This window comes from Gouania willdenowi, chromosome 4, assembly GCF_900634775.1.
Source record: "Gouania willdenowi chromosome 4, fGouWil2.1, whole genome shotgun sequence".
Lineage (NCBI taxonomy): Eukaryota > Metazoa > Chordata > Actinopteri > Blenniiformes > Gobiesocidae > Gouania > Gouania willdenowi.
This window is the reverse complement of record NC_041047.1, coordinates 8,374,830-8,395,449: the sequence shown is the minus strand read 5'-3', so window position 1 is coordinate 8,395,449 and position 20,620 is coordinate 8,374,830. Positions and strand designations below refer to the sequence as shown.

The following is a 20,620-nucleotide window of genomic DNA, read 5'->3' as shown; positions in this document are numbered from 1 at the left end:
TATATTGTGCTTTGTTCCTTTGTTAGATTCTATTTATCGTGCTTTGTTCCTTTGTTAGAATCTATTTATCAGACGTTGCTCTTTTGTTAGATTCTTTTTATCGGGCTTTGATCCTTTGTTTGATTCTATTTATCGTACTTTGTTCCTTTGTTAGATTCTATTTATCGGTCTTTGATCTATTGTTCGATTCTATTTATCATGCTTTGCTCTTTTGTCAGATTCTATTTATCAGGCTTTGATCCATTGTTAGATTCTATTTATCATGCTTTTTTCTTGTGTAAGATTCTACTTATCGGACTTTGTTCCTTTGTTAGATTCTATTTTTCGTGCTTTTTTCCTATGTTAGATTCTATTTATTGGTTTTTGATCCTTCGTTGGATTCCATTTATCGTGCTTTGTTCCTTTGTTAGATTCTATTTATCGGTCATTGATTTATTGTTAGATTCTATTTATCGGTCTTTGTTCCTTTGTTAGATTCTATTTATCGGACTTTGTTCCTTTGTTAGAATCTATTTATCAGACTTTGCTCTTTTGTTAGATTCTATTTATCGGGCTTTGATCCTTTGTTAGATTTTACATATCGTGCTTTGTTCCTTTGTTAGTCTTTGTCTTTTTTTAGGTTTTTTACATTTTGTGATTTGGTTTTAGTTTTTGCATTTTGGTCTTGTTTTTAAATTGTACTTTCATTTTGTGAAATTTCTTTGGGTTAAATATATTTTTCTTTCATTTTTCTTTTGTGTATCTTTTTGCCAATATGTGTGTTTTGGAGTCACTTTGAGTGTTAATTAGTCCGAGAGCTGCCAGTTGCCCATGTTTGTATTAAAATAACATGTTATAATATCAAAAACTATAAAAGAAGGAGAATATGTGTCGTGTTTTCTGAAATTTTTTTATTATTTGACTGTTTCAAGTGATGACTTTCACCCCCACAGGACATTTCTGTATGATTCATGATTACATTTACTGTATTTATTAAATAAACATATTTGATATTAATGTATATATTTATTACTATCTTTAGGTGAAACATCAAGCGGTCAAATTCCAGGTACAAAGGACAGGGCTGCGCCTCCTCGTCTCCCTGGACCTCCTCATCACATCTCACCTCCACAGGTTGGAAGAAGTGTCACTAATTATCAAAAATGAAATGCAAAGGAGAAACCACCATTTATATATATATATATATATATATATATATATATATATATATATATATATATATATATATATTTTTTTTTTTTTTTTTTTATTTAGCTTATTTATTTAGCATTGATCATAAACTGCTTTGCTTTATTATTTATCATTTATTACTGGGTATTTATTGTTCCGTTTTAGATGTAGTTAAACATCTATGTGTTTGTTTTTAGTCTGTGTGTATTTTTCATAGACACACATTTTAAAATGTATGAAAAGTGTGTGATAAAGATTGATTGGTTGATTGATTGATTGATTGACTGTGTGTTCTCCCTCAGGTGTCAGTACAAGGCTCCGCCCACACGCTGTCTGTGGCCCCTTTAAAGATCCTCCCACTCTGGCTCTTCCTGTTATTGTGGCGTCCACACTGAGCACAGAGGGACAGACGAGACGAGGAGACGGAGGGACTGAAACTTTTTGAAGAACGACCACATGATGCACATTTTGTGGCAACGTGCAGCTCAGCGGCACCTCTGATGGTTTTGGTTTCCAGCTGCTGAGCTGCAGGCACACGCTGCTGTTTATGGGTTTTTTTATTATCTGTACTTACCTCACAATGAGTTGGTTTTCTATTTAACCCAAGTAATATACTGTAGATCACAAAGCACTACTATGTTTTTTTGGTTTTTTTTTTGAAAGAGGGATGTAAATAAAAAAATATATATATTTATATAAAGAATTTCTATTAATAACAAGGGCTTGGTGTGTAAATAGTGAATAATATGATTCAGAGCAGATTTTGTGTAAAGAATAGTTAAACAGTTTCCTGTCAGATTTCTTTCTTTGTTCTCCCAAACAGTTTTATTCATGTTAAAGGCAGGGTTGGTAATTTTCGAAAGCTAGCATGAATTTGGAAGTAGCATCCTCCGAGGGCACAGAGCACATAAGATCTTAATTTCTGTCAGGACATAAAGAAAACTTTAACCAAAAGCTTAAAATGTGTATCTGGAGAAAATAACCTACCCTACCTTTAATTAAATATTTCAAAATGCTGCAGTACATGTGGAGAGTATTTTCATATATGATACATTACAATAACTACTCCTCAGGTTGCAACATCCAGTCCTCCAACAGGTCTGTGCAATCACCTCTTATTTAGAAGAATATGGTTCAAATCCACAAATGTGCCTTCTTGCTTCTGCAGTTGTATTTACATTTTTTTAAAGCGGGAACGTCACAAGCTGGTGAGATGAGTATAAGAAAAAAGCTGGTGTGATGTCATATATAATGCTGCATGCCCTTTAACCCTCCTATTATCCTTGGGGTCAATTTGACACCATTCAATGTTAATCATTCAAAAAACAATAGTATTTTTTTTTTTTTGCTTCATATTTCATGACTTCTAAATTGATGGGTACAATTGATAATGCATAAAATTATCATATTTTTTTCAATGTGCAGAACAAATATTGCACACATCGGTGTTCCTCTGGGGTCAATTTGACCCCAAATAGTTTTAGCTGTGCAAAAAAAAAAGATCCCCACACCTACAGCTGCAGTGTCGATACTTTTGAGTTAATTTGAGAAGATTTGGATGAAAGATTTTCCTCACCACAACCAATAGTGTTCATACTCTTGTGGTCATTAATGTTGTCAGTAAATTTAAAAAGATTTGGATGAAAACTATTCAAGATTAATTAATTTTTTTTATTATAATTTAAGTTTGCCCTGATGGTGGTGCTAGAGAACAGGTCAAGGTTTAATTTTCAAGGGGTTATTTCTGTATTCAACAAATAACCAAAGTGCCTGACACAAAAACTTGGTCAACAATTATCTGAAAATCTTTTTCTGGAGGCAAATATCGCTGGGGTCAGATTGACCCTGGGATTAAAATGTGTTTGTAATATTTGAGGATAATAGGAGGGTTAAATAAATAATGTGAACATTTTGAATCAGATTTTAATACCTTAAGAGGAGACAATGGCTTTAAGGCAACTCTTTAACTTCTACAGGATGCTAACCGCTAAAATGCACCATAAACGGGGCGAACAATGTCGCCAATTCTTAGTATGAATGAATTCAATTGAACGTTTGATGAATGTTCAAAATCTGCACACATTTGTTGTTATTGAGTTGCACAAACACCCTTTTCTGTTCCTGCGTGGACGTGGTTGCAGTCGCATTAGCTATTAGCGTCAGTGCTGTAGAGCTAATGCTAACGTGCTAATGAACCACAGACCTGCTTTACTTACAGTCAGCGCATTACATCTACATTCTGTGGAAGCCTGTTGGGCGTCTGCTCCAACTGCCTCTCTGAAAACCATTTTGCTAACATGAACTAAACCAGTAACTGGGTGTGACATGCACCAGCACAGAAGTACATTGTGTTCTGCTGTTGTGTCGTTAAATGTCAGTTTGACATGATTAATAAACTGCATCAAACTACATGTCAAACTGTGGCCTCTATCTGCAACAATCCTAACTCGATATTTATAGCTCTTCAATCAATCAATAACCCTGATACATGTTGTAATCAATAATCCTGATTCATTTAAAGCTACAAGCACTTCTGTCTCTCTCTGTTGTTTTTCTGGTGCTTTTCTACCGACAGTTTAGTGTGCCAATAAAATGACGTATTTGCCGCGGTGGCAGCTACAAGGATAACTGCGTAAATGCGCGTTCAAACCGTGAGGACGTCAATATGAAATGTTGAGTAAAACAACACAAAAGTGTTCCATTTTCTTCCTACGTGTTGGAAAACAACACTGTAAGCAGTGTTTTAGAGTAGTCGAAACGTTTTCACGTTTTAAAAATCGTATGTGTGACTCATCTTGAATACGTTTTATGCACGATGTAATCTAACACCGCTTCTTTTTTTTTTGGCGAGGTAGTTGTTATTGCTATAAAATAACTGATGCAAGTTTGCCGCAAGCTTAAGTGAAATTATATTCTTGTGGTGCAAAAAGAGGATAACTGTCAACTGTGATCAAAACATCAACAAAAATAGATGCCAAGTATGAACTTGATTGCAAGTGTCAATAAAAAATGTGCAATATTTATTGTGGCAGATTTTGCTTTCATTTGTTGCGCCCTCGGCCTGGGTGTGTCAGCAGGGGACACATCACTTTTATCAGCACGTGTGCGTGCTTGTGGACATGAGGAGAGGGGAGCACCAGCTGATCATCCCGTAGAACATGTCCGTCTCTCCTCTTCTTTCAACCTGTGTGCGCTGATCGGCTGTGCCGGTGTCGTGAAAAATAATCCTACAGGCACATGCGCACTAATAGCATAGTAAATATTTACACGTATACGTTCTACCCTAACTCTAAAAATGTACGAAAATATTCTTACCTTTTTTTCAACATGACGGACGCTCGTGCACAGTTTGGCAGGTGCCCATGCCCATTGTCTACCTTAGGAAATTTTCACGGTAGGATTATTCTAGACTGCACCAGCCATGCGCAGCTGCAGCTGAAGCCAAAGGCTTTCCGGACCAGCCAAACAAACCGTGTTAAGGCCCGGGGTGGGCTGAGGAGCGGACAGTTTTGGCGTTCTGATCTGCAGGCCCAGAGAAGCAGTTTACGGGAATGCCTTCCACCGCACGGGTGGAGATGGGGCTGGAGATTCCCAAGGAAGACAGAGGTGGAGCATTTCCTTACAAAATTACTCATAACCTACTCTGGATTGTTAGCGGTGTGGATGACGCAGGTGGTTGGGATAAAGGTTCCATCAGTGAAGATGTGGCAGACAGTGGACAAGGATCTGAACCAAATACTGAACCAACAGTTGCAGAAATGTCAGGTGGATGAGGGGCAATGTAGTTTACCATCCAGCAGGCAGGCACACTGGTTCATATCAAACAAAATACAGATCAGTAAATCATGTGAAATGCAAAATGTTATGCAGTAATGGAAAGTAAGTAATAACAAAACTCATGTTATTTAATTGATCAGTATATACCTTACCTGTGTATCTGCTTCTTTCAAATCTGACAAACTGATTTACTTTTTTTAAATAAAAGTTTAAAAGTATACATCAAAAAGTAACAAATGTATTAACAAGTAATTTTAGTAGTATTTGTATGTGTGTTACTTAAATATAGCCAGAGCTTATTTAGGTATGAACAATACATATGCATCATATGTTGTTCCTCCACCCAAGGAACCCGTAGTGGTAATGGGCTGACTGGCAGTATCTGGTTGTGTGGCATCTGTTTTTGTCATCTGCTGTGCTTTTAAATCAATTGCCATTCTCCCATAGCCAAACAGTTCCGTATATTCTTTAAATAATTCTTTATTGCTAAGAATATCTTCATTTTTTTTCTCTTTTTGGTCTTGCCAAGACAGCCCACCCAAGTGAATGTTCTGAAATCCACTTAATAGTCTGCCCCCGATAAATCCCAAACTGAATTTCAAATAAACCAAGTAAATGTTTTCTGTTGTTTTGGTCTCCATTATTCTGTACAAGTGATTTTTTTAGTCCTATCAAGGACATCTTGGGAAAGAAGTGGTTTGCAGTCTAAACGTTGTGCTAATGACCACTCCCCTGTTACTTATCAATCAGGGGTGGATTGGCCAACCTGAAGTGGGCCGGTCTGGTATGTTACCGTTTTTTTTTAATGATTATTTTGACATGGCTTATCAGACAGCGATGTGCGGCGGTTCATGTTTCTTCTGGGTCGGGAGACAAGCGGGTGTCAGCACCGGGAGTCGATGAAAGTCCGTGACCGGTGATGAGTAAAGTGTAAGTAAAGTGACAACCATTGGCATAAAATGGTCCAAAAGTGGCAAAAAAGAGTGAAAAGTAACTGAAATGTGCTAAAACAGTCAAGGTGGCAAAAAAATGGATACTCGTGTCAAAAAGAATTTGCAAAAATGACAGAGGTGGGGGTAAGACTATTTGTTGGTCTTATCCAACAGCATGACATCATTGTCTTGACTTCTCTGTCAATCCCCTTTTATTTTGGTTTATTTCTACATTCACATTCACTGGAGTCTCTAAATGGCTCATGAGTGTGTGACGGTCTGTGGTGTAACCCCACCTTGCTCCCAATATAAACTGGGATGTGCATCAGCAGCACTAAACAATGAAGCAAAACAAGAGAGAATGTGTTCATAAATCTTTATTAGCCAAACTTCAGCAGTAGTTGTATACCAGTAACATTCTGTTCTATGGTTTGTTGAACACCAGGGTGGAAAGGATCAATAGTTATGCAAATGTTCACAATTCAATATAATGTTGTACTTTGGCTTTTACAAGTGTTTCACGTTAATGGAATCCTCATCATCACAGACTATCTGAGGTCAATAAGCCTTCAACACTGCCTGTCCATTAACTGTACAAATGCATTGAAAGGTTTCTTTCCATATATGCATCATAGAATTTCAAAGATAGATTTTTTTCAATCAATCTCTTACAGTTTTGCATTATTCTTCATTAAATGTTAACATTATGGTTCTTATTGAACTTGTAGGTACCCTGAACTATGTGGAAATGCTATAACAGACACCAGGCAAGTGAAAAATGCGGCCCTCGCACTAATTATGTAAACGCAATAAATTACTTTGTGTATATATACACAAAAATTTCTCCAAAAACACAAAATGACAACAAAATACCCAAATTGACTCATAAGTCATAACACACAACACAGCCGAGAAAAAGCAAAATGACAGGAAAATACATAAAATAACTGTAAAAACACACAAAAATACAGAAAACAACAACAGAAAATGCACAAAATGACAGCAATAATGCATAATAATACATAAAAAATCTCCAAAAATACACAAATTGACTCCTAACACAAAATTTAGCTAAACAAAAAAACCAAAATGACAGGAAAATACACAAAATAACTGCAAAAACACAAGACATCGAGAGAAAATGCATAAATCGACTACAAAAACACACGATACTACACAAAAATGTCTCCAAAAACACAAAATGACAACAAAAATACCCAAATTAACTCATAACACACAACACAGCCATAAGAAAAAGCAAAATGGTGAGAAAACACATAAAATGACTGCAAAAACACAAAATACACAAGACAAGAACATAAAATGCACAAAATGAACACAAAAACCTCTTTCTGTGTTAATGCTCAGATCGGTTATTATTCTAAATTTTGACATGAATGTTGATAATGTGGCCCTCGGATCATATTTTTGGCCTCCGCTTTCAGAACAGTACACTACAGGCATTTATTAGGGGGCCAAGCCCGCGGGGCCAGGGAACCGCGTATGTAAGCATACGCGGTTCCTAGGACCAGCGGTGCTAGGAACCCTATTGTAACCGTAAGGATTATTATTATTATTATTATTATTATTATTATTATTATTATTATTGTTACCTTTTATAGTTCCGTTGGTAAAAGTGGTGCTGCAGAATAAATCGTGCAAGGTCGGGCCATGCCCTTTGGTGATTCGGTCCAAAACCCCCAGGGGACCTTGGAAGCAAAAATTCACAAATATCCGCCAGCAGGTGGCGCTATAACAAAGGTCAACGCGTTTTGGCCAATAACTCCCACACCGTTTGTTGCAAATTTAAAACCTTCATATCCACAGATTCCTTGAATAGCACTGAATCACCTGGGCTAGGCCACGCCCATTTCCGCCTAAACTTTTCTCGGAGTAAAATTGCAAAAACTGGAAAACCTACTTTTGCGAAATCCTGCTTGGGGTTTTGTCCAATCAGCGTGAAACTTGGCACGTAGAGTCTTCAGTTGGACGTGATATCCAGTTATCAAAATGAGTTTGTTCGGGTAAATTATGCACAAATAATTAACAAGTAAAGTTTTCTAGCTAGCAATAAAAATGCAAACTGGCACATATCTCGGTCAAAATAAATGCTAACAACACCAAATCTGAGATCCATAGTTGGCATGTGACTGTGAGGGTATGTGCCAAATTTGAATGATGTAGGCCACTAGGGGACGCTACAAATAACAAATATTTATCTCTTAAATGGCGAGACCAATTTTTACCAAATTTGGAGGGTATGATCTTGGGTCCCTCCTGAGGCAATATCTCAAAGTTATTCGCGATTGGTCAAAGTGGGCGTGGCTAATGACATCATAACACATAAATAAACAAACATTTATTTCTGCTGAATTTTTATGTTGAGGGCAGTGAAATTTACAGGGTAGATATAGAAGACCACACAGACCACCCATACCAGAAATTGCACCACTAGGTGGCGCTATAATTGCAAAAACATTTTGGCCTTTAATTTTCACAATTTAATTCACATCTTCATAAAATTCTTATCCACATGTCCCCTACATAGAGTTGCATTTTCTGACATAGGCCACGCCCACTCCCACAGCACATTGCTCTTTGTAAGTCACTACATATCAAAAACCTACTTTTTCAAATTCCTTTTTGGGGGTTTGTCCAATCAGCGTGAAACTTGGCACGTAGTCTTCACTTGGACCTGATCTAGAGTTCAGCAAAAAATTTTGTTCAGGCAAAATATGCGCAAAATATTATCGAGTAAAGTTCTCTAGCCAGCTATTAAAACGCAAACTGTTGCATATATTGGTCAAAATAATTGCTAACACCACCAATTCAGAGATCCTTGGTTGCCATGTGACTGTGGGTGTATAAGCCAAATTTGAATAAATTAGGCCTCTAGGGGGCACTGCAATTATGAGAAATGTATATCTCCTAAATGGCACAACCGATTTTTACCAAATTTGTTGGGTATGACCTTGGGTCGCTCCTGGGACCGTATCTCGAAGTTAATCGCGATTGGTCAATGTGGGCATGGCTTATTACTACATAACATATAAATAAACAAACCTTTATTTCAGCAGAAGTAATATGTTGAGGGCTGTGAAATTTACAGGGTAACTATAGAGGAGCACACAGATCAACCATACCAAAAAGTGCACCACTAGGTGGCGCTATGATGGGTGCAAACACATTTTGGCCTGTAACTTTCACTTTGAATCACATCTTCCAAAACTTCATATCCACCTGTTCACAGCAAATGGCACGTTGGCCTGTGTCCTGACGCTCGCCACGAGCCCGTCATCCTCCATGACGTACTTCCACGGGCTCCACGAAACCTGGGGGCCGAGTCGCGCGGGAAGGCTTGGCCCCCTTTCATAACTGCTTGCAGTTCTAGTTTATTTATTTATTTTTGCAATAAGTATCTTGAAAGAAATATTGCCAGTAAACAAGGAAACATCTATATTTTATTATGTGTAGCTTTAATAATGATAATAATATTTTCATTGATTTTGACATTTAATTATTTTATTTCTTGGAAGTTGTTTGTTACATTAGAGTTCTCAATATAATAGAGTTCTATAACCAAGTTGGCAGGGTTGCACTTTATAATGTCACAGCAAACATGTCAGACTGTCCATGAAAACTTCTTTTTAATGTTTATTTTCACTTTTAGCCGGCGAGCAGTCTAAGCCTCCACCAGCCGTGTTGTGTGGGAACATGGCCACAGGTCCCTGAGAGAGATTACTGTGATTGGATTGGCACGGTGAGGAGAAGCTGGCACTGCTTTAGCTGGCTGTTAAAAAATCCCAAAGAATGGTGGTAAATAAAGACATCAATGAATGCAAATTACAAAAGAGCAAAAGACGGAGAAAGAGGAAGAAAAGGCGTGTGTTCATCCCTAATCCCGATTATTGTATCTTTAAATCAGTGGTTTTCAACCTTTGGGGTCAGTACCCCATTTGGGGTGGCAAGACACTGGGAGGGGGTCTCCAGATGCCTTCAAGGAACTAAGAATATGTTTAGAACAATTTGAGCCCATTTTTGCTTATTTTTACCCTTTTTCTGCCACTACATCAAAATTGCCATATTTTAGCCTATTTTCATCACTTTGTCCTGTCATACTTTTGCTCTTTTTAATTCATTTCTGCTACATTGAGCTTACTCCTACTCCCATTCCTCCCACTTCTCTTTTCACCACTTTTTCTACCTATTGTTGCATATTTTGACCCATTATTGTCACTTATAACCTCTTTTCACCATATTTCATTCTTTCTTTTTTTTGCCATTCATTGGTTGCCAATTTAAACGAATTGCACCCCACCCCCATTTCTGCCACTTTTTAACCTAAACTGACACTTTGAACCCTTTTCACCACTTTTTCTGTCCATTTTTGGCCATTCTAATTTACAACTTTCAACTAATTTCTGTGGTTTTTAAAATCCCCTTTCCACCATATTTGGTCAGTTTTAACCCATTTCATTTCTGATTAAAACAATAATTTACATCTTTCAGATGACTATATTCTATGGCGCAAATAATAATAAACTTCATGGATAACAGTGGATATTATTCAGATAAATAAATGCATGTGGACATTACAGATTGATATAACAAAAGATCATAATTTTGCTGATCCAAAAAGCTCTCCCCTTTATTCACCCTTATAGATGGCCTGTGTTCAACCATCTTCAGGTACAGTGGGGGTCCAAGGTCTCTGGAACCTTTATTTTTGGAGTTCACGTGATGAAAAGTTTGCGAACCACTGCTTTAAATAACACAACTCTGCAGAGCTTTCATTAAATAGTTGTTTTTCATTGGTCTGATTTTCAGATCATGCATTTCCATGAATAATGTACGTATACTAATGTGCTGGCCCAGATAAAAGCTCAGCTCAGACTCTGTCAGAGAGCTACACAGAACCTGAGATCATCTACTCAAGTTTGCAGCATTTCAGACTCCCCATTATATGTGATTCATAACTCCTGACATTTATTGCTGGTTCAACTGTAAAAGTTAATGTATAGGCTCCCATTTGCTACAGTGCAACTTTATTAAATTTACAATGAAGTAAATAATACTTCAGAACCCCTATTTCCATAATTTCAGCTGTGAATTAGGCCTGGCCAATATATATCAATATTCAAGATATATTGAGTTTTCTATTTTGGCGATATCGAAAATTTTAATATTTCCTATGACCATATATTTTTATTTTATAGCTTGTGTTGTATTAAATTCTAATTTAAAGAGAACAGCATGAAATGCACAGTTAGATGGATTTCTGAGTGTGTCCTTCCCCTAAACAAGTCACGCTACACAACTCACTCACACATGCTGTCCCTTAGAGGACAAAAAGCCAAAAGTGGCACATATTGTGCAGCTGTCTGTTAATAAATTTGCCTGTGTGGCATTTTGCATCAGCAAATTCAACCCAGAATTATCTTTCTGGTAAGAAAGATATTGTATATCATAATTTTGAGAAAAATTATTGAGATATGAAGTTTGGTTCATATCACCCAGCCCTACATATACACACGATATAGCAGACACGCAATGTTCATGTTTCCAAAATGTGTATTGTGTATGTCCCAGGTCTACGTGACGAAGAAAGCCCACATGTGGACACCACCTCATCTGATTCACCTTAAATTGCACTTTCTGTTATTACTGCATGTGGTTGAGTGCATGATTCCTGAATATCAATAGCTGTGGGTTAGATGGAAGTAGCTGTGGTGTTTCTAAATATGGAGTATGTGGGTAGGACTCACTTACCCTGTGAACTGGTGGTTGGCAGCCTCCTTAATGCAGTGGACAGTCCATTATACCCACATCAAGTCTGCTCTGCACAAATCAAGGATTAAGTGTACTTGCTCTTTAGTTAAGTTGGAAAAAGAAGAACCAAATATATTTTACTGCTTTCTTTTCATACACAAAACCACTAAATGTTTGGGTTTTGTACAGTTTAATGCAAACAAAAAACATAACAAAAAAACACCAAATATCTGAATGAATATATATCCAAATGCAGGATTTGTGGATCACATTTGTGTGAATATGGAGGGAAATAGACCAGGAATGGACATTCTGCAAGTGATTATAGGAAATGAATAAGCTCGACCTGCAATGATAGACACTCACGAGCACACATAAGCTGCACACACAAAGAATTAGGATTTCATCCCTCTGGATTCAAGTCCAGAACATTTGACACACACACACACACACACAAAATCACAATATTTACTTGGTGTACACTTCTGTTACTACTGTTGATTTTATAAACACTTTAGTTTGTAAAGGTCTTAGGCTGAAATTACATACTAACGTACTAATCACTACACACTCAATGAGTATATACTGTCTACTATATACTATTAGTATGATGACCGTTCCCACTGAAGTATACTTCCAAGTTTCCCAAGATGCATTTCAAACTTATGACAAAAACCTGAATCACACTGAGGCCAAATATCTCTGTTGATTCTCCACCTTTGAAAGTTCTGAAAACATTTTAATTGAGAAAGTGACCAAGTAGAATATCAACATGTGCTCATTAGATCCATAAAACTAGTGGAAAACACATTTCATGCTGACATTTCAGAGATTTTTGGAGACCTTCCATTGTGCTTCTGATGAAACTTCCTGTTAACTTCAAAACAAAAGCCCTATTTACAAAAGTGTTTAAAAAAAAACTAATGGTTGTCAAAAAGAGATGCTTTTGTTTTGAAAGGGAATGTTTGATTTTTAGCTTGAAGCTGGTCCCAGGACGATTTTACGTTCCGCTCACAATGCATCATGGGACGGTTGAGTATGAGAAGTGTGCCCACTGTACATACTTAGAAATGTCCCCATATAGTATACATCCAGGTATTTGTCACATACAGTACTCAATCTTTTCATACTATTGACGTCAGACTTAGTATGACATTTTGAACGCAACCTTGGTCTCAGACTCCAGAGCATTTTTACTAAGTCTTGTTTCACTCTCAGACTGAGTTGACTCTGGATTTCTAGTTGCAAATACACGTACTTTAGGCCTCATTCACCTGACAAATAAACATCTTATTTTGAAATCATTCTAGAGTCATCAGTGGCTTTTAAATACATATAAGGAAATGTTTTCTGCAAGATTGTAGTAGTCTAACAAATTTGTCTGAATTAGAGTTTTGCATGTTGTGCTTTGAAAAGGTGGCAGAAACCTTGTTTTTGTCGGTCAAAAAAAAAACTCAAATAAAAGAGGGAACGCTCTTTAACTGTTCAAACTTGTCATGGATTTTAAAATGGATTTTTATGACATTGGTCTTGTCTCCGCCTTGGCTTGTCCGACTCATAAAAGTCTTTTGGTCAGGGTGCATTCTGGTCTCGGGCAAGTCTCGGATAGTGATGCACGGAGGTAGATTCATCGTGGATACAATCTGCCGACTCATTTTCCTCTACGTGACATTTCTCAGCACTCTGCGTTTAAAGCTGTTGATTGCAATGTAAAGGTTATCTAATTTCTGCTTTGTGAATGGCATTGCTTTTTTCAAGTGTGTATACGTGTGACTTTTGACATTGGAGAAATGTAGCTCAAACATCCATAAAGAAGTGCAGGGCCTGAGGGGGAAGAAGAGCTCTCAGTCAGACAGGACTTTCCTCTAACTGTCTAAAAGCTATGTATTAAATTACCAGGTAACAATCAAAGGGCGTGATGTTGTGAGTCATGTCATTATCGGCGTTCCTAAGCTGAAGAAGACCTAAATTGCTAAAAAAATGTATTCTGAGAAAGTCAATAAAATGATGTTCTCAATTACTAAAGTTCAGATACAATTACTCACAATTACAGAGCCTGAAATAAACAACCTAATTAACCTTCCTCTTGTGACAGCTTTCTGTTAGCATCTCTTATGATAACAGGTCCTAAATACTATAAAATAGTACCAGTATCTATCCTCTAATTTCTTCCTATCTATTGGTTACCTTGTTAGGCTTCATAATCAAAGAAGTATTGGTTTTAGTCATAGTCGGAGTTTGAGATTCTTGCCAGGAGGGGAAAAAGAAAAATTTTAATTAAATATATAGACAGTCTCCAGATTCGCGCCAACCACAATGTGTGAATACAATTATGCAAAAATTATTAGAAACAGAATTGATAAAGTTGACTCCAATCATTTGCGTCGATGCATTATTTAGTTTTGTAAATTCATGATCAAATCAGGTCGGCTTCATTTTTGCTGGAGCACCATACATTTACATTATGAAGAAGAATTGAGCAACACAAGAAGAACCAAGCGAAAGTCTCAAAAGTTTGGGACCATTTTACTGAAAACTTATACTACACACCTGTGGTATATATATATATATTCAAATGCAAAGTTCCATCATGTGTGGGATTTAGTGCCTGTCAGGTGTTTCTGCTGCAAGTGTGTCTTGCTTTTTGACTGCAAATGCCTCTGACTTAGACTGACGATGGTTGGTTTAGGGGAGAAAGAAGTGCCTCCCACTCTGACTCACGAGCACCAAGAGAGAAGACAGGCATGAATACAGCACACATTTCTAGATGGCTGTGCAGGTTGGAGCAGGATAAACTGCTTTGTCTCCCACAACTTCTTCTTCTACCTGACATCTTCACGCTCTGGTGGATGGCAGGCGTGCACCTGAAAATATAGACAGAGCTTGGTAAAGTTTCCTTATCAACATTTTACTCCCATTTTTAACCCTTCTGTTATCCTTGTGGTGATAATGACCTCAAAAATTAATAATTGACTTTTCCTAATTTGATGGGTACAGTTGATTAAGCATAAAATCATTATGACAATATTTTTTCAATGTGCAAAATTAATGTTGCACGCATTGGTGTTCATTTGGGGTCAATTTGACCCCAAGCTGTTTTAGCTGCGCAAAACTTGTCTGTGTGTGACCCATGTGTGACCTTACATCCCCACACCTGCAGTTGCAGAGTTGATTCTTTTGAGTCATTTTGGAACAGCTCTTTCACAGTAAAAGTGACATAGAGGAGGATGTGTCTGAGACAGAGGATTTCATTTTGAATAACCCCAAATATGTTACAAAAAATAAGTAAATAAAAATGTTTATGAGAGGAAAGGGGGGTTCCCAACATCAATCAATATGGTTCATTGTGTGAAAATCATGAATGTGCACCCCAAATTAGAAAATATATGAATGAAAGATTTTCAAGATACACTAACTCTAAAACCGAAGGTCATCACCACAACCAATAGGGTTCATACTCTCGTGGTCATTATTGTTGTCAGTAAATTTGAGAAGATTTGGATGAAAACTATTCAATATAAATTAATTATAATTTAAAAGTTTGTCCTGATGGTGGCGCTAGAGAACAGGTCAAGGAGTTATTTATGGATTCAACAAATAAACAAAGTGCCTGACACAAAAACTTGGTCAACAATTTTCTGAAAATAATTTTCTCGACACAGATATCCCTGGGGTCAGATTGACCCCAAGGGTAAAATGTGTTATTTGAGGATATTAGGAGAGTTGATCACAAATTGTGACATAAATTCTCAATTTTCAGAAAATTTCAGAAAAAATAAATTTTCCCCAAATTAAATAAAAATTGGTGGCAGTTAATTTAATTTCACAATGTCTGAGTAAAATATTACGAGTCTTAGGCGAACGCAACATATAAATATAATTTTACTTATCAACATTTATTTTATTGGGGGAAAAAAGGAAAACCAATCCTACTGCATTAAAAAACTGAATTTAGCACAATGCACCAATAAGCAAACAGGACATACGTAAAAAGTGTGATAAAGAAACCATAAAAATTATGAAATAAAAATAGGTTTGATGCAGTACAAGTTTGTGTTTCGATTAATTTTTTTAGCTATAGATCAAGAACATAAATAAAAATGGCAATAATGTTTTGAGAAAAAAAAGTATTTAATTTCACAATTTATGAGTATAATATTATAAATATTAAACAAAACACTACATACTGTATCAATGTAATTGTACTTATCAAATATATTCACTGAATCATTTTATTTTACCAGTTGATGACCCAAAGATAATAGCTTCTGACCAATTTAGGGTCACGTCCCACAGTTTGCAAATTGCTAGGAAAGCATTCCAAACCCTAAAGGAGGTAATAGTTCCACTGAAGCAGCCAAGGATAAGGATTAAAAAGGTTAGAATTTCATTATTATTTGTGCTGTGTGTGATTCACATACAGTAGTTAAGTCATCATCACAAGCCTCAGGTAAAATAAACCCAAACTCCAAACTGAGACTCCATTGTGTAAACAGATTGAATAATTACAATATCCAACAATGTTTCCAGTGCTGTGCGGTGACGAGTTGAGCCAACACATGAAATCTAACTCTCAGTTTCTGCAGATGACACCTGTGCTTGTCTGCAAACATTGGGAGGGTGAATCATTGACCTAAAAAGTCGATATCTGTCCAAACTTCTTCTCAGGGATCATTTAGTGGATAATGTTTCCAACATTTTATTTTTCTGAACCATTTTAACCAGCAGCCGGTCTGAACGTGTTCCCAAACAAACAGAGGTGTCATTGTTTTTATCCCATTGGAGGACACGCCTCCGTGTGGCCTGGTTGTTATCAGAGGTGAAAGTAATAGATTACAAGTACTCACCTTACTGTAATTTAGTTATTTTTAAGGGTACTTGTACTTTTTTTGAGTATATTTTAAAATCAGTAATTTTACTTGTACTTAAGTATGTTTTAAAAGCAATTTGTTACATTCTATACGCAACTGAGATACATTTGTATTTTTTTTGTTTTAAAATGATCAACGGACATTACTACAATAAACAAAATGACCAGTCAACAATCATCATAGCCGACCAATCATATTAAACCTAATGCACTGCACCAAAACAGCATTAAATGGAGGTTATTTTCTCTGTTATAGAGTTAATAATTGTAGCTTTACTTACAGCGAGAAGAGATCATTTTTTTATTTTATTTTTTTGAATTGAATTAATTGGTGTTATTTCGGGTTTTTTTTTTTAAATGTACATCTTGACAAACCTTTTATTTCATACAGATGCCTTTGAAGAAGTTCCAATTGTGCAAGTCCTTTTTTAGTTTATACATGAGATTGAGTTTACTGTATGGGAACAGTGGCAAGATTTATTAATCTAGAGTTGACAGCTGCTTTGCTTGGGCTCAAAGTCAACTCATCAAAAACCAAACTTATGCGCATTAATAACAAGGACAACACCCCAATAATCATGGACCAGAATTCACCAGAAGTAGTAGCCAGTTTTACATTCCTCCCTCTACAGTATAACCACTGTGGAGGGAGGAACGGAAGAGGATGTCACCGCCAGAATCGGGAAAGCAAGGATAACATTCAACATTTTACATACAATATGAAAAGCAAAATACATCCCACTCAAGACCAAACTGCAAATTTTTAACTCCAACGTTTAATCCACCCTACTCTACTGCTCAGAAACCTGGAAAACATCAAGCAACATAATCAACAAACTCCAGACATTCCTCAACCGCTGCCTCCTGCTAGGTATATACTGGCCCAACACCATCACAAATATTAAAGCCAAATTAGAAGACCAAAATGGAACTCGATAGGCCACACACTCAGAAGACCAAACACCTCACCAAACACCTGGAACCAGCAAGGCAAGATCGGAAGCAAGGTTGACCTAGAACCACCTGGAGGAGAACCACAGAATAAGAGGAGAAGGTGCAGGGACTGTCCTGGCAACAACAGGATCGCAGAGGATGGAGGAGTTTCATCAATGGCCTATGTTCCCAGGGAACTTAAAGGCCTAAGTAAGTAAGTGAAAGTAATTAGTAACTTTTACTTTGAGTCCTCTTTAACTGAGCTACTTTTTACTGTATGACTTATTTTTTACTTGTACTGAGTACAATTTCAATCGACAAACAGTACTTTTAAGTACACCTCTAACCATTAGACCCATTTATCCATTACATAGACACACACACGTAAAATGTCTAGGTGGCCTTTAATGTTTGATGAAATAGTTTGTATAGATCTGTCCCTAACAAAACGCATTATTATGCACCAAATTAATTTTATTAAAAATGTGACTACTTTACCGTTTTAAAGCCTGTATTCCGCCATCTTGAAATCACATGACTGATGACGTCCCAAACCACATTGGCCAGTTAACATCCCATTGAGTGAAAATTTCAGAGTGCTTTTTAGATCATTTAGTAGCTTTTTCGCTCAAGATTTAAAAAGAAAAACGGTACTGTACTGTCTCTTTTCTCTTTTAAATCTTCTGCAGGGTTTTAAAGTCGTTTAACTGAAAGAGCCTGAAGTAGTTGGTGTAGACTGATTAGTTCTTTCCACTTCACCCTAAAGCTGCAGTTCAGGCTCAAAAATCCAAAATACTATAATTGACCATCCTGGGATTGTAGGCATCAGCTTTGAAACCTTAAATCATGTGAATTGTGGTACATTTCTGAAGCCAAACTTTAGTTTGTAAGTATTTTAATCAGAGGTATATAAAGTACCTGAAAGAAAAAAGTCCCCATTAGAAAATCACTTGAGTAAAAGTCTTAAAACAGCTCACATTTAATGTACTAAAGTACAAAAGTAACTTGTGGAAAAACTACTCAAGTATCAAAAGTACAAGTAACGAGGTGGCAAAAATAAAAGTATATATTTTAAACTTATTAATGTAGTAAAATAAAAGTAAAAGTGCTTATTAAAAAAACCCTCTGACGTTAACATCTTCAAATCAAATAAACTGTGATGAGACTGAAATTATATTGTCACTATGTTGTCACTATCATGCCAATAAAAACATTGAACCTTTCTCTATGTTCAGTTTGTGTTCCACAGTAAAAGCCTGAAGCACACTGACACTTTAGTTTATTTATAGACTGTTGGAGCACATCATGTTAAGACAGGCCTTAGTCGTCAGTCACATCCTTTATGTTCCTGCAGCGTCCTTTTCATAAGCCATGGGAACATATTTCTTGCTTCAGAGTTATTTCTGAAAAGCTGCATTTCAGGGTGTTTGTCTGACCTTTCGTGGTCAGCCTCTATCTGCTAACGTTGCTGATGCTGCTAACGCTGCTGGGGATGATGTTGGATGTAAAGACAGGGGTAGAGTGTCAGCTCATCACTCACTTTCACCCTCAGCAAACACACACACTGTAGCTTTCGTAGCTCTACATAGAAACTGGCTGTGTCGAAACAGCAAACTCCATACCATGCACTGCAAACTCTCTGCATTTAACCCATTCCCGAGGAGCAGTGTAGACTCGAACCGGCAACCCTCCGATCACAAGCCCGCTGTCCTTAACCATGAGGCCACCACATTATAGATGGGTTTCCACTCCCATGATCCCCTGCACGTGTCACCATCTTGTGTGGCACTGTAACTTTAGCAAGTAACCCAAGACACAGATTTTACCCGATTTTAGCCGTGTGTCATGCCGCATACATGCGTTGTGTGTTGTTGCTCAAACAGAGCGAAGCCAAGGGAAAATAAAAGACATTTTTATTGCATTCCTAAAATAATAACTGGTCAAGGAAAACAAACAGAACGTCTGTCCACGGAACAGAGAAACAAGTGGCTAGCCATCATCATCAACAGGAAAGGTTTCCGTTCGAACCCAGAAAAGCAACACAATAAAGTCTGTAGCAATCATTTCATCACAGGCACGTGTATACAGTATATTATACATGCATCTCTTGTCAGCACGCCGAGATGTTATAATGTTTTCATATAAATACACAACTCGTATGTTTACATTGTCATTCAGGCTGCACGTCATTGGAAAGCTACGATTCTTGCAATTGAAGCAGTATAAACCATTTACCGATCCAACAGCCACAGCCAAAGTTATCAATGCTTCTCTCAGATCAATCGAAAAGTACAGTAATACGTCATATTACCTTTGAAGCCTCGTGTTGATCAGGTGAAAAACAATATTCCAGCCAAAACTATCCTGTTAGCTTGTCAAAGGTCCACACACACCCATCGCGATACATGCCTCTAAAGACTTGTATGCTTTCATTCCATAAAATGTGTAGGCACTTGCACTGTTCACCAGATAGTTTACAATGTCTGGATACAAAATGGCAGGGAACGTATCTACTGTACGTTGGACACCCATTCTCCTTTTCTGATCTCGTACGGATCTTTGTTGTCAAATTCACTCAACTTACAATTGTATCAAAAATACAATCGCTTTGCAAGTTGCATTCAAACTATCTCTGTATATTGTTTGTTTCTTTTGGCTTTTTTTTAATCCAGTTTTGACGTCGTTTTGAAAGCTTTGGGGGACAAAAATGTATCGTGTCATCAAAAATATATCGGAAACCCATCTGTAAGTATGATTAGGTTGGCGCAGAGCCGTCTAGAGAGAGTTGCGACAACGGAAGTTCGAAATAGACTCAAATAGTTCCCGGAAGTTATTGGCGGGCAATTCGAATTCGATTCCGAGTGACATAACTGGGATTTTTGGTCATTTGTCGTCAATAACTGCATTGATTTATAATTTTTATACAGTACACCGTCATATGTTAATCATGTATTATAAATGTATTAAGAATTAGTTAATAATGCACACGCTGATAATAATAATAATATCCAATATGATTATTTAAACTGCATCACAAACTGTTTACTCCGTTCTAGCTCCATTGTGCTGCAACAGTCAACTGGTCACTTCCGGGAACTATTGTGAGGCTCCATGAACTGACATTGCTGTATATATAACAAAAAAAAAAAAAAAAAAAAAAAAAAACGGT

At 36.9% G+C, this 20,620-nt stretch overlaps 1 protein-coding gene across 2 annotated transcripts in view; it reads left to right on the top strand.

Annotated features, from left to right (window-relative positions):
• The window catches only part of LOC114462188 (glypican-5-like), a 51,346-nt gene extending 48,526 nt beyond the window's left edge, over positions 1 to 2,820 (top strand). For both annotated transcript variants that reach the window (XM_028444885.1, XM_028444884.1), the window contains exons 10-11: positions 1,022 to 1,113; positions 1,473 to 2,820. In XM_028444885.1, the coding sequence (XP_028300686.1) occupies positions 1,022 to 1,113; positions 1,473 to 1,565 (185 nt within the window). In that variant the 3' untranslated portion in view covers positions 1,566 to 2,820. The remainder of the gene's footprint in view (positions 1 to 1,021; positions 1,114 to 1,472) is intronic.
• The last annotated feature ends 17,800 nt before the right edge of the window (positions 2,821 to 20,620 follow it).